This window comes from Balaenoptera ricei, chromosome 4, assembly GCF_028023285.1.
Source record: "Balaenoptera ricei isolate mBalRic1 chromosome 4, mBalRic1.hap2, whole genome shotgun sequence".
NCBI classification, from domain to species: domain Eukaryota; kingdom Metazoa; phylum Chordata; class Mammalia; order Artiodactyla; family Balaenopteridae; genus Balaenoptera; species Balaenoptera ricei.
The window spans coordinates 3,724,898-3,739,706 of NC_082642.1; the positions used below are offsets into that span (position 1 = coordinate 3,724,898).

A 14,809-nucleotide genomic window follows, 5' to 3' on the forward strand; every position below is an offset into this window, starting at 1 on the left:
ATTGGGAGCAATCACTTTATAATCACCAAAGACATAGGTTAGGACTTCAGATTGCATAGAAATTTTGCATTATGTTCATGAGGGATATTAGTATGTAGCTTTCCTGAAGTGTCTTTTCAGATTTTGTTTTTAGGGTAGTGCTGAAATCATAGAATAAGTTGGGAAGTATTTTTTTCTTTTCAATTTTCTCAAAGACTTTGTTTAGGGCTGGTGACATTTCTTCCTTCAATGTTTGGGAGAATTCCTTTTATAGGAAGGTTTCTAACTATAAACTCAATATTTTAATAGATATTGGGCTATTCCAGTTATCAACTCCTTGAGTGAGGGTTGGTAGACTTTCAATTATTTTTTTCCTTTTCATCTAAGTTAAGTTTATTGGCATAACGTTGTTCATAACATTCCTTTATTATCCTTTTTGTATCCTTTAATATCCTTTAAGTATGTGTAGGATATGTAGTGATGTTGCCTTTCTCATTTCTGGTATTGGTAATTTATGTCTTTGTTTTTTCTGACCAGTCAGACTGATCAGATTTGCTAGAGATTTATCAGTTTTATTGATCTTCATAAAGAACGAGGTTTTGATTTCATTAATTTTCTCTATTATTCTTTCTGGATTTTACTGATTTTGGCTTTGATCATTTCCTTTCTTCTGCTTAATTTGAGTTTTTTGTTTGTTTTGTTTTTTTGTTTGTTTTTTGGGTTTTTTTTGGTGGTGTGTGTGTGTATGTGTGTGGGTTTTTTTTTTTTTTTTTTGGCTGTGTTGGGTCTTTGTTGCTGTGCAAGGGCTTTCTCTAGTCACGGCAAGCAGGGGCTACTCTTCGTTGCAGTGTGCGGGCTTCTCACTGCGGTGGCTTCTCTTGTTGTGGAGCACAGGCTCTAGGTGCATGGGCTTCAGTAGTTGTAGCATGCAGGCTTAGTAGTTATGGCTCGCCGGCTCCAGAGCGCAGGCTCAGTGGTTGTGGCGCATGGGTTTAGTTGCTCCGTGGCATGTGGGATCTTCCTGGACCAGGGATCAAACCAGTGTCCCCTGCATTGGCAGGCGGATTCTTAACCACTGTGCCACCAGGGGAGTCCTTAATTTGAGTTTAATTTACTTTTCTTAATGTAGAAATTGAAGTTATTAATTTGTTCCCTTTTTTCTTTTCAAATATGGCCATTGCTGCTATAATTTCCCCCTAAGTATTGCTTTAGCTGTATCCCACATTTTCATTCAGTTTAAAGTATTTTCTGTTTTTTAAAACATTTCTTCTTTGACTTCTGGGCTATTTTGAAGTATTTTTTCAGATATCTTTCGATTATTGATTCTAATTTAACTCCGTCATGGCTACACAACATACACAACATATTTTGTATAACATGAATCCTTCCAAGTTTAATAAAACTTGTTTTTTGCCCTGAATATGATTTACTTTTGGTGAATCCTTAATGTGCAGTTGAAAAAATGTGTATTTTGTTGTTTCTGGGTGGAATAGTCTATAATTTTTAATTAGATCAATTTGGATGATAGTGTTATTCAAGTGTTATTGATTTGCTATTCAAATCAATATATTGTTATTGATTTTCTGTCTACTTGTTCTATAAATTATTGAGTGGTGTGTTGAAAACTCCATCTATAATTGTGGGTTTGTCTATTTTTCTTCACAGACTTATCAGTTTTTCTTCATGTAATTTGCAGCTCTGTTATTAGGCCTGAAACCATTTAGAATTCTATGTCCTTTGAATGAATTGAGTCCTTTATCATTTATTAAATGGACCTCTTTATACTTGATAATATCCTTTGCTCTAAAATCTACACTAATATTTGTGATTAATGCTTGCATAGTATACCTTTTCCCACCCTTTAGCTTTGGCCTATTTGTGTTTTTATATTTAAAGTAGGTTTCTTCTAAGCAGCATATATTTGGGTCTTGCTCTTTTTTAAAATCCAATTTTTAAATTGGAGTACTTTGATCATTAATAATTAATGTGATAATAGGTATAGTTGAGTGCAAATCTACCATCTTATTATTTGTTTTCTATTTTTCCATACGTTCTTTGTTCCCCTTTATTGCTTTTTCTGACTTCTTTTGGATTAAGTATTTTTTATTATTTCATTTTATCTCTTTCACTGGCTTAGTTATGATTCTTTGTTGCGTGTGAGCGTGTGTGTGTGTGTGTGTGTGTGTGTGTGTGTGTGTGTAGGGTTGCTTTAGGTTCAAAGTATACATGTTTAACTCATCACAATTTGCCTAAATGATATACCACTGCATGTATAATATAAGAACTTCACAACAGAGAGAGGCCGGATTCCATGTGTCTGTGGACGCAGCTAGGGTTGGGACGTTGCAAGCGGTGGGATGTCCTGGTTCAGCCTTCTCCGTGGCCTCAGCACACCCCTAAATTATGGCCTAGTCCTGGCCTCCCTACCTTGGGTCACGTGTCCCATGGCCACCCTGAACCAGATGCACCGCCGGGGGCCTCCGAAGCATCCGCCTGCAAAAGTGGGCCCCTCGGCTGGCCGGCAGCAGCTGAAGGGCGTGGTCCTGCGCACGTTCATCTGCAAGCCTAAGAAGCCCAACTCGGCCAACTGCAAATGCAACCGCGTGCGGCTCAGCACCGGTCGGGAGGCCGTCTGCTTCATTCCCGGAGAGGTCCACAGCCTACAGGAGCACCACGTCGTGCTCGTTCAGGGCGGCTGTAGGCAGGACCTGCCCGGCGCCAAGTTCACCCATGTGCGCAGCAAGTACGACTGTGGCCACGTGCAGAAGTGACCCCCTCCCCACCTCCCCCCGGATATGGCGGGTGGGTGTTCATGGCAGAACAACAACCTTCCCCACGGGGCTCCTGCAGTGTGTTTGGGAAGCTAGTCCAGCTCTAGAAGTAGCTGGTCCTGGTTCAAAGCCTGGCCACCTCTTCCATCAGGACCACTCTTAACCCATAGTGGCCCTGGGTGTGAATCAGAAAAAAGGCGTCCCTCTCCCAACACCCTTGATTTCCATGCTGACACCAGGGACCTCTTCTGCTGTACTGCCATCTACTGGGAAGGGGTTGCAATATACACACAGGCACCGCCCCGCCCCCACCCCACCCAGGTTGTGACCAGAACCCCCTTGCGTGGTATTCGCCCTCTGTGTGGTCTTGGCCACTGACATCCCTTCTGACCTCAGTTTCCTCCTGCAGAAAAAAATAGCTCCGCTCGCAGTATCCCCTTTATTGGATTTGGTGAAGATTAAACTAGATGCTTTATGTGCATAACAAAAAAAAAAAAAAAAAGAACTTCACAGTGGTATACTTCCATATCTCCCTTCCTGGCCTTTGTGACACTGTTATCATATATTTCACTTCTACATATGTTACAGACCATATACTGCTATCAGTTTTTCTTTAAACAGTCTGTTATCTTTTAAACACATTTAAATAATAATATAGAAAGTCTTTCCACTTATGTAATTACTATTTCTGTTGCTTCTCATTCCTTTGCATGGATCCATACTTTCATCTGGTGTCATTTTCCTTCTGCTTAAAAGACTTTAATATTTCTCAGAGCAAAAAGTTTACTAGCGATGAATTCTTCCAGCTTTTGTATGTCAGAAAAGTCTTAATTTTACCTGTGTTTCAAAAGGTATTTTTCCTGGGTGAAGAATTCTAAGTTGACAGGTTTTTAAAAAACTTAAAACTCTGCTCTGTAGTCTATAGTGTCTTCTTAGTTCTTACCACACCAAATCTAATTTCCTGTGCTTAAAATTTAAGGCTCATCCTATAAATTGACTGATTTTCCCTCTACTCCTTAAAAGTAATCCTCAAACCCAGGCATGCTATTCTCCTTCCTAGTCCTATATTTATTCTTCTTCCTTTCTCTGTAACTTTACCTCCATTTTTGTCTCCTTCATCCTTCAAGTTCTCTCAAAAGTTTAAAGCCTTGCCTTCTCTAAGAGGCCTTTCCTTCCAAGTTATTTACATTTCTCTTCATCACCATCTGCTTTTACAGCTCTTGGACTATCAGAATTTTCATCATTAATTATATACAGCATTTTTTGCGTTTTTCCTGATCTTATCTTGCCTGTTTGGTGAAAGCTCTTTAAGAAAACTGAGTAATTTATACTGTTTATGCCCTCTACACCATCCTCTTTCTGTACCTCCTGCCCGAATCAGTTTTGTAGGTGCTTTTAAAAGATTTGATTAACAAGGGACTTGATAATTCACTGAACTAGGTAGGTATTATTTTTGGGAATGTGAAAGTAATTTATTAACAGGGTCAGAAGTCATACCAGAAAGGCCAATTTCGCCAACTCTAACCACAGCAAAAGATTTGCATTCCAAATACAAACATCAAGCTTTACGAAAAATATATTGCTATTCAAAAACTGGTATCGTTTTGGTTTTCATGATTTTCATAATGGTCAAGGTGATCAAGTGACTAGACTCATTTTCCAGCAGGGATTGTGGCACTCATTTGGCCCGAACATTTTTTACATGCAGATGAAGACAGATTAGTAGTTATTCTTATACAACATGGGTTATGTTAGACTCCCTTAGTTAGGATTCCTACCAAGTTAGTTTCACAGAGAGAAAGATAGAGATCTGAATTATTGACACTTTTATTCTCAACTTCCAGGTTTAGAAATAGTATTTCTTTCTAGCCATGGACGTTCCACATTAATTTTATGTGCACTCATGCCAAGGCTTGTCAGATACTAAATGTATATATCTCAAATTGAATAAATAAGAATGTACTTATAATAAATTGACCATTTAGTGCTTTCTGGGCTTCATCTTAGTTTCTTAGCTGTAATGCCCATGAACTCAACAACATTACTGCCCTCATTCATACATTTTTGATTTTTTTGAGTTAACTAAATCACATTGTTTAATATTTCTTACCCAACCCCCAAACTTGACATCACATAACTCAAATCCTTTTTCTCTTACACCTCAGTTTATAAATTCGATTTAACCTAATATTTCCAATCATTTTCACTTTTATTCAATTTTCAATAAATGTCCCAAATGTTTTCTGTGCCACTCTTTTGGAAAGATCCTTAACTACTTTTAGCTTCCTGAGATGTGACCAGAGTAAATGCACCTGAGACCATATTCATGTTTGTTTTTGAGGGGGAAGATAGGGCTGGAGTAGCTATAATGCTTTGCCAGAAAACCTGTGTTAAGGCAGGTGCAAGAGGACTAATGTGTCAAGAACAATGAAGAGTACAGAGATATTACGCTACCTGCAAATTAAAAAATTAGTCTGTCACAGTTTCATGGATGCTAGTAGAAGACTCAAGACTCTTGGGTCTAAGACAAAAGATTTTATTATTCGTAGCAATATCAGTAGCCAAAGAATCAAAATTATTTTGTGCCAGTTCTTTGAGCCCCAATTCCCACAAGATAACATGAAAAGGTGACATCGGCATACACAGTGGGCTGCATTTGAGAAAACTTGAGCTTAGGGAAAGCTTCTATAATGGTTAATAAGCACGTCTGTTTTTTACTCTGCTGGGAAACACTATCCCTATCTTCCAAGACTGCTGTACAAACATCCTTGAAATGATAGTCCAGAACCAAGACAATCTTTGCTCAGAGGATGTGCAGAATCACAAGAGACCTATGGAGAGTTATCTTCAGTACAAGGGAATATTGGTTTGGGATTCCTCCTTTGAAATAAAGTCTTTCAGAATAAACAGGCAGCTCAATGAGACAGAAATAATTTCTGCCTTATATAAGGATATAATTAATTTTACCACCTGAACTATAAATTTTATTTGTTATTGTTTCTGCAATGCAATTCTGACACTGACTACCCAGAATGAGTGCAGACTTCACAGATTAAGCAAACAGTCCTCCACAAGACTCCCCTCACTTCAGACACCAGCCACAAGCTCCAGAGTTCTCAGGTCACCTATACTCGGACCAACTACAAACTCACGGGTTCCCACTACCCCTTCAGGTTCAACAACTCAATAGAATGACTCACAGAACTCAGGGAAGCATTACACTTACAGCTACAGTTCTATTATAAAGGATACAAATGAGGACCAGCCAAAGAGGGACAGGCATAGGATGAAGTCTGGGAGAATCCTAAACATGAAGCTTCTGTGTCTTTAGAATGTGCCACTCTCTTGGCACATCAGTGTATGATAACCAACCATGGGAGCTCACTCAGGCTTCAGAGTTTTTACTGGGCTTTCATTATACAGGAATGGTTGATCAAATCATTGGCCACTCCTCCCCTTCTCAGAGGTTCGACACTGAGTTGATATCATGTGGTTCAAAGTCTCAATCCTCTAATAATGTAGTTGGTATTTCTGGAATGACCAGCTCCCATCCTGAAGTTAACTTGGGGTCTTCCACGAGTTGTCTCATTAGCATAACTCAGGTGTGGCTGATGGGTTCACCAACAAAGGCATTTCTATCACTCGGGAAATTCCAAAGACTTAGAGGCTCATTCCCAGGAATCAGACACCAAGATCAAACAAATACTTCATTATATAACAGTTTCCTTTATTCTCCCAGATATATGCAGCAATAATTTTGTAAAGTGGGAAAAAGAAGAAGAAGGAGAAGGAGAAGAAGGAGAAGAGGAAGAAGAAAGGAGGAGGAGGAGGAGGGGGAGAGGGAGGGGGAGGAGGAGGGGGAGGGGAGGGGGAGGAGGAGGGGGAGGGGAGGGGGAGGAGGAGGGGGAGGAGGAGGAGGAGGAGAAGAAGAAGAAGAAGAGGAAGAAGAAGAAGAAGAAAGAAATATAGATTGAAACTATCGAACAATGTTACCTGGTAAAGAGCACGTGACTTTTCATTTATTGTTCTATATGTCAATGATGTCTTCTATATTCAAATTTTCTTTCTGTTATTTTCTTCAGATTGGTCCTACTTTTCTAATCAAGGCTATTCCTAGGCATTTTGTATTTTTATTGTTATTGTGAATTATCTTGCCATTTGATTTTTCCTGTTATTATTGGTGCATGGGGTTCCTATTAACTGAGTATATCTGTATCAAGAGATTAATTATTATTTTTTAAATTAATTAATTTATTTTTGGCTGCATTGGGTCTTCATTGCTGCGCGTGGGCTTTCTCTAGTTGCGGCAAGTGGGGGCTACTCTTCATTGCAGTGCGCTGGCTTCTCATTGCGGTGGTTTCTCTTGTTGCGGAGCATGGGCTTTAAGTGTGTGGGCTTCAGTAGTTGTGACTCGTGGGCTCTAGAGCAGAGGCTTAGTAGTTGTGGCACACGGGCTTAGTTGCTCTGCGGCTTATGCGATCTTCCCAGACCAGGGCTCAAACCCGTGTCCCCTGCATTGGCAGGCGGATTCTTAACCACTGTGCCACCAGGGAAGCCCCCAAGAGATTATTTTTAACAATTTTTAAGGAATTCTTTTTTCTGTTTCCCATCCTTATGCATAGTCAGAATTTCAGGAATAGCACTAAATAATACTGGGTGAGAGTGAGACTTCTTATTTTCTTTGTGATTTTTAGGGCATTCCACCAAAATTTTGTTATTTCATTATTGGGCTTTGCTTTTATCCATTTTACACCTTAAGCCTCTGTGTGATATTTCAGGTAATGACTTATGTTCTAGGGTTTGGGTTTCTCAACAGAGCACTATTGGCATTTTGGGTAGATTATTGTTTATCGTGCTGGATTGTTTCACATACAGCAGGACATTTGACATCCCCATTTCCCAAACAAAGTAACAGTAGTGACCCTCTGAAAATGGTGGTGACAATCCCAAAGGTTTTCACATATTCCCGTCTGTCCCCCAAAGGGGCAGTACCACCCCTTTTGAAAATACCTATTTTAGAAAATGTAAAAAGGCCAATCCATATCTTGGCCTGGGAACAAATTTTCCCACAGTAGCATAACTGCATGGTGTGGAGGCCTAATGGATCTTGAAGGAATAGAAAATATTCTGAGGTTTATAAGACCACTAACAGGATACTGAAAGTTCTGACATCCAGATTTTCAAGTTTTTGAAAATTGAAAAGACAATGAACCTTCAGGGAAGTACCTTTTTCTAGACACATTATCCCGCACTAGGCAGCTGTCAGCCACTCTGTGTCTAGAGTGCAGTCTTTTCTCCTGCCTCTATCCTCTCCTCTCAGCTTTGTTTTAATACCCACTTTGGGAGGAAGGTCTGTGGCCCCAGTACATTGAAGGTACAAGTTGGGTGGTCCATGGTTTCACAGGCAAAAAGAAGTTTGAGGAATAGAGTTTCCAACAGCTCCAATCTACATGCAAATCATTGTACTTTTATTATCCCTGAGCTGAGGACTGTTAGAGGTGCTTCATTCTGGTCCAAGAGGTTGGACCTGTAACCTTTAAAAATTGTATGAAAAATGAAAAAAATTTTAAGAAAAGAGGTTAAATTGGCCAGTAATAGCAATTGTTCATGTGTTTTTAATCAACTAAATGACTTAATTGAGTAAAACACTGGTTTCTTGTAAACAATTGGCCTTTCATTTTATTTTATTGTGTTTTTGTGATCTCCCCTCTCTATTTTTATATTTCACTTTAATAGCATAGGGAAGGAAACCTTTTCTTGTTCCTCTACCCATCTTAGATTCATTGAGCAGAGAGCCCTGCAAGTAAGACTGACAAATTAATGAGAGAAAATCAAACAAGTTTACTAACAAGTGCATTGCACACACACGGAAGTACTCAGTGATGAGTAACTCAAAGGCTAGAACCTAGGCTTATCTTAACAACAGAAAAATAAAATTTTACAGAAGTAATAAGACAAGTGAAAAGGACTTTGAGTTCCTAGGGAGGCAAGTTGTAGAAAGGTAGATATACTGGGGAACTAATGGAAGATAAGGACTAGTTAATAAGGTTTGTTATGTAGATTTTCCTGGTGCTGTCTCTGGGTTTATAAGGGTCTAGAATTATCTCTGGGGATTAACTTCTGTCCTCTCCTGATAGAGAGAGGAGAGGGACACCTTTATAAATTTATGTTCTTCTTTTAGGCAAATGGGGGAGGGCAGAGAGCTTTTCTTATACTTGCTTCTCAATTTCCTTCAGCTCAAAATAATTCTTATGCCAAAGTGGCATATTTGGTGGTGGCATATTCTGCTACCCTTCAATAGGAAGTTGAGAGAGAAACCCAAGTTCCTATATCATCATGTTCAAGGAAAACACACTCTGCTTTCCTGCTTTGGTGGCCAGATAAATTTATTTATTAATTCATGCAAGAAATATTGGTTAAATACCTACTGTCTAAGAGCTGGATTCATGACTTCTTGAGAGGATTACATGGGTTAAAATACATGGATTGTTGAGAACAGTGGCTGACCCATAGTAAATGTGATGTAAATCTTTATTATTATATAGCTTTAAATTTAGTTTTATATTTTTCCTTAATGTACTTTGAGTTCTTTCCCTATATCTTGACTTGTATCTTGCATAGTCATGCCAAGACAATCAGTTAAAAAAATTATAGTTCTGTTAAAAAAGAGCTGCTTCTTTGGAACTAACAGAATACATTTTAGAATCATGCAATGTCAGGAATTACTAGAGAAACTCTTTAAATATCGCAAACATCTTCTTTCTCATACAAATCCAGGAACAAGACTTCCAGTTATAGGTATCTAAGGCCTTACAGAGAAGTGGTGTTTTTCCTGAAACTACTCCTTGTGAGGGATTGTTATGGGATTTTACCTTTTGTCAGCTCTGAATTAGGCACCTAGTTCATGACTAAATGTCTAATACATCCTGCTGATAGAGTGGCTATAAATTTCTCCAACACTGTGTATTCCAGTGACTTCTACAAGCTCATCCTACTAGGGCCCATTAGCTGATGAGGGTTATTCTGTGAAGACTCTTAATATCTCTGCCACATAATGAATACCTTTAAAACATTTGCACTACAAAAAACATTTTCTGTGCATCTCTGACAGAATATAGGCAAGAAGAGACTTTTGAACTAAGGACAAAATATAAGGGAGAAAGTTTTAAGAACAAAAATAGGTTCTTAAGGAATACTTGGGGAGAATTCAATTCCATTACTTATGTTTTTTGAAGGGCATACCACTGCCAAGGTATGAAATAACCAGGAGGAATATTACTGAGGTGATGACAAACTTTTCCAGTAATAGCTACAAATGGTATCATTTTCTTCCAAACCAAATTCTGCAATATCTTTAAAGGGAGGCCTGGTAACACTGCAATATCTAGAAGAAAATAAAAAGGTAGGGAGGCATCCTCCCTAGTGACTGATTATACCTCAGAGACGGTGGAAAATTGAAAGCTATCCAGATAAGCAGTTTAAGGTGAGATGTTTCAGATGTGAATGGAATTTTGAGGTGTCTGGTAAAGAAAGCACATTAATTACAAAGTGATTAGAGCTTTAAAAATTAATATATCTCCTTATGTTCATTTAGTTAAACATAAGAAACATATAAAATTATAAAAGAACAAAAAGCTATTAAATCAGAACAATCTGGGATCAGAGTCATAATGTAATGAGACATTTTCAAGGTGAAGAATATAAAAACACAGTTGATTTTACAATAAAGCTAAAAATTCTCACAATACAAGATTGTGTTAGAACTGTTTCTAATCAATGACAACATTTATATTCTTATATTAATTTTTGAGCTATTCAATGATAATTCTGACTTCCAAAGTGCAGTTAAAAGAAGCACATTTAACTGAGCTTTGAACATTTGTCTTATCGTCAAAAAATGATAGCTAAACATTTTCCAAAGGCTTTGCCTCCAAGTAATTTGGGTGAGAAATACAGCTTTGACTATGATCAGGCAGAAAAGATTGTTTGTCCAAATGAGGTAAAATAGAATCTGAGTGACGAATATCTTTATCAGTGTAATGACTGACTGCTGCTGCTGCCAAAATGATGTAAGATTGATCACACCTCTCAGTGTGCTTGCCCTCGTTGGGTGGCGCTGACGCAGTGGAACTCTTAGCTTCACGTTCACTAAGGAGAGTATTTTCCCCTGACGCAGGTGTCTCTAGATGCTCAGGGCAACAGGAACAGGAAACAGTTATGGGAGGCACAGAGCAGCAGTCTGGGTTTCCTCTGTCAGCCCCCAGTTCTCAGTTCACAGAACCCATGAATCAACCCCATACACAGAAGGGCACAAAAGGTAGAATGGTAGGCTTTGTGGCTTCTTTATTTTGAGAACTTCACAATTTCAATAAGCTTTTGAATTTGTATCATCATTTTAATGTAGCAAAAGCACAACATGCATACACAGCCCCCCCCACCATTGGTTTATAGTCTCCTAATACCCACTCTATTAAATTACTGATTATATCCTAACAATATTATTAATTTATTTAAAACTTTTAGCCTCCAGTTTAATCATTTGAAATCTATTTTGTCTTTTCTTACTAATTTATACAATTGTTTTAATTGATTTTTTTATTAACTTACATTTATGCAATTCATTTAGTTTTCTTTCATAACTTTTATTTTCACTCCATCTTATCTAGTTTTATTCTGATTTCTTATTTGCCTTTTTATCTGGTAGTATCTTCTTTCAGTTTACATCATTTTCAAAATTACCAGCTAATGTATTAGGTTCCCTCCCTTTAAAAAAATCTTATTACTCTCCTAGCTTATTAAATTATAGGCAGGAACGTGGCCCATGCCATAAAGCAGGTGCTAGAAAGTTAATTTGCGCCTCAAGAAGGGAGGCTAATGATTTTTGTCTATGTTTTCCTCACTCTTTTAACACAACTAAATTTCTGCCTAGTTTAAATTGACTTTTTTTTTTCTTTTTGGTAGTGCATTTAATAGTAAGACTTTGAGTTTCATCTATAAAAAATATTCAATTCAACCTTAGGCTTCAAATTATCACATGTGTGTAAATTCAGGCCTTGCTTCTTATATTCTGCCTGGTGGTTTCACGTACTTGTATTATCTTACACTGAGGGCTTGTTGGAACATTTTTATATATTTGAATTTTGCTTTCATGTGTTTATTTTATTTATTTATTTATTAAGATATAACTGACGTATTATATTAGTTTCACATGTACAACATAATGATTCGATATTTGTATATATTGCAAAATGATCACCACAATAAGTCTAGTTAATATCTATCACCATACGTAGTTACAAAAAACTTTTTTCTTGTGATGAGAATCATATATTTACTTTAGAACTAAGGGAACAATGCACAAGATCAAGAGGAAAACTGGAAAGGGTATCCTCTCCAGCTTTCAATATACTGGACAGCCAACAAGCAAACAGATAGGAAAAAGAAGAATTCACTACTGAGTCACACATTTCCCTCCAACTGTAAAGTCAGATACCAGTATCTTCTTACTGAGGTTGTCTTTGTCCCTTCATAAGCAAGTCTTAACCTCTTTGTATAACACAGGAGAACAAGTTTGTTCATAGGGGAACTCACTGATGTTAGCTGACGATCTGAACAAAGTCCAAAGCAAAGCACAAAATAAATGTAGGAACTCACACTAAGAAGTGGAATATGGCTGGGATCCAAAGAGAACTGACCGCAAATTTTCATATATAATGATTTTTGCAGATGCTGGTTAATGGTTTTCATTTCTGCTTTTTGCGCAAGTGCTGGAATTCATCAGATCTGGAAACAAATGTCTCAACAGTTCCCAGGGAATTTCTGGCCTACCCATCTCCAGGAAGTTACGGGAGTCTCATGAGGAATCCCGTTTCTTGTAATAGTTATGAACCATTTTGCAAATTCCAAAGAGTTGAATTAGGGTCAGCAGCAGCTACTATTCACTTGTTGCCCACTAAGTACCAGACATTGTGCTAAGCACTTTCCGTACATCCTGCCATTTATGTCTTATAACAACTTTATTAAATAGATATTATTATCCCCATTTTCTAATGAGAAATCTGAAGCTCAGTTAACTTACCTCAAGGTCACACATCCAGGAAGTAGAGCTAGGACCAGAATCCAGGTCTTCAAGACTATATTCTTAACCACCAGTTAACAGAGACCCCATTAAATACAGCACGATTCTAAATACACATTTAAACTTGGAGAAGAACAGGCATATAATATTGTCAAATGTTTTCAAGTTAAACCTTAAGTGATTGGGAGATAAGCGGATGCATTTGGAAAAAGTTCTTCATTATCATTATTGTGATCTTATCAGCATCATTTAAAATTTAGTGATACATCGTACCATTTTAAGACTTACAGGCAAGGACAGCATAGGAGCCAACTGCAAAGGATATAAGATATCAAGTGATAAAGCCAAGAATTTCAATCTGTAAAAATTACGCCCCATGTAATATATTAAAGTGGCACAAATCACAACAAGTTAAATATCAACATGCATAAATTTTCTTTAGGATTCCAGGCCTGCCCTGGCTTAAGCACCCTACAGATTCTATCTCCCTTTCCTTGACCTTTCCCTTACCCTCTTGTTGTCAGTCCCTTCTCTGCTATTCTCTTTTAACGACAATTTGCTCAGGAAATATTTCTTAAATAAAAATGTAACATTTTAGTATAATTCTGATTAAAATATCTGAATTTATAGTCAGAACCAAAGCATTTTCTGTGTAAAAATATTTTAGTTAGGCCCTTATTTCTTACAATCTGTGCAGAACTTCAACTTTCACTCACTCTTCCTGCAGTTCAAATATCTTTCTACAAATCCACTCCTTTTATCTCATACTGTTCATGTCTAAGTAGATTGGATTTCAGTTGTCCCCAGTTGGACAGTTGACCTCAGAAGCTCTCTGACAAACAGCATAATTCATTTTTGTCCAAAAACCATTTATTGGAGGCTTCTATATGCCAGGCAGCCTGTTGAGTGCTGGTGTTTAATTGCAGAAAAGACATGAGTCCTCTTCTAAGGCACTTACAAGCCAGTGGATTAGCTTTTCCTGCCCAACTAGCTATTATTTCCTGGTTCCCACACTCCATCTAAACCAAATTTTCTTCTCTGTTGCTCTTTATATTCAGTTAACCTTAGTTAAACCTGGAGACATTAGTTGAGAGCTGTCTGAATGCTCTGAATAGACTTTTCTCTACGACACGCCTCTGTGGTTTTCCCCTAAAATTTCCTTTTCATGAACATCTACTCCTTTCAGCAGCATCCTAACTCAGCCCCTCTGGCCAGTGTGTGCTGTGATTGGTTTAATTTTATCCTGCTGGCATTCAAGTTAGAGTAGCTTCTTTAATGGAAGAGAGTAGATAATGAATCGCAATGAATGCATTCCCCCTTCGCATAGGGGGAAGGTTTGCTACTTTTCTGCCTTGAGTGCTGAAAAATTTCTGTCTTACTAGTGGGCAGGTGGTAGTGAAACATGAAGGTCTGGAGGCAGGTTGCATGGGTTCAAATCCTGATTCTGACCATCCCTAGCTGTGGACCTTGGGCCAGTTATTTCAACTGTCTGGTCTTCACTATCCTATTATGTTAAATTGGGTTAATAAACAGTGCTTACCTGTTTATTGGGAGGATTGGGAGGATTAAGTGGGATCCAGTATATAAAGGATTTAGAAGAGCACAAGTAAAATGGTAAATAACATTATCTATTATTAAAAATAATTCTCATATTTTTATGACTTCAATGTAGATTGATGTGAAATTGGCCTAGAATTTAAAATTTGCTGTGGTCCCATGTATCAAGATCTCCAAATAATTATTACACAAAAACTAAGTTCTAGTGATTTTATCTAATATTTCCACCTGGGAAATATATCCTAAAGAAATAATCCAAGATGCAGACAGACTAAGGCATAGAAATATTAATCACATTAAATATTTAAAAGGATGTAAAGCCACCTCTAGATATACCTTTCACTTAGATATTAAATATATTAATATATTAGTAAATATATTGAAATCATATATATTTATTAGAAAAATTTTCATGAATAGAGTT

At 37.6% G+C, this 14,809-nt stretch overlaps 2 protein-coding genes across 2 annotated transcripts in view; one reads left to right on the forward strand and one right to left on the reverse strand.

The window, feature by feature from the left end:
• MME (membrane metalloendopeptidase) overlaps positions 1-14,809 on the reverse strand; it is a 273,465-nt gene that overhangs the window by 230,407 nt on the left and 28,249 nt on the right. The window lies entirely within an intron of this gene.
• LOC132365160 (small ribosomal subunit protein uS12m-like) lies at positions 2,337-2,750 on the forward strand. The gene has a single exon (XM_059921849.1). The coding sequence runs from the start codon at positions 2,337-2,339 to the stop codon at positions 2,748-2,750; it is 414 nt and encodes a 137-aa protein (XP_059777832.1).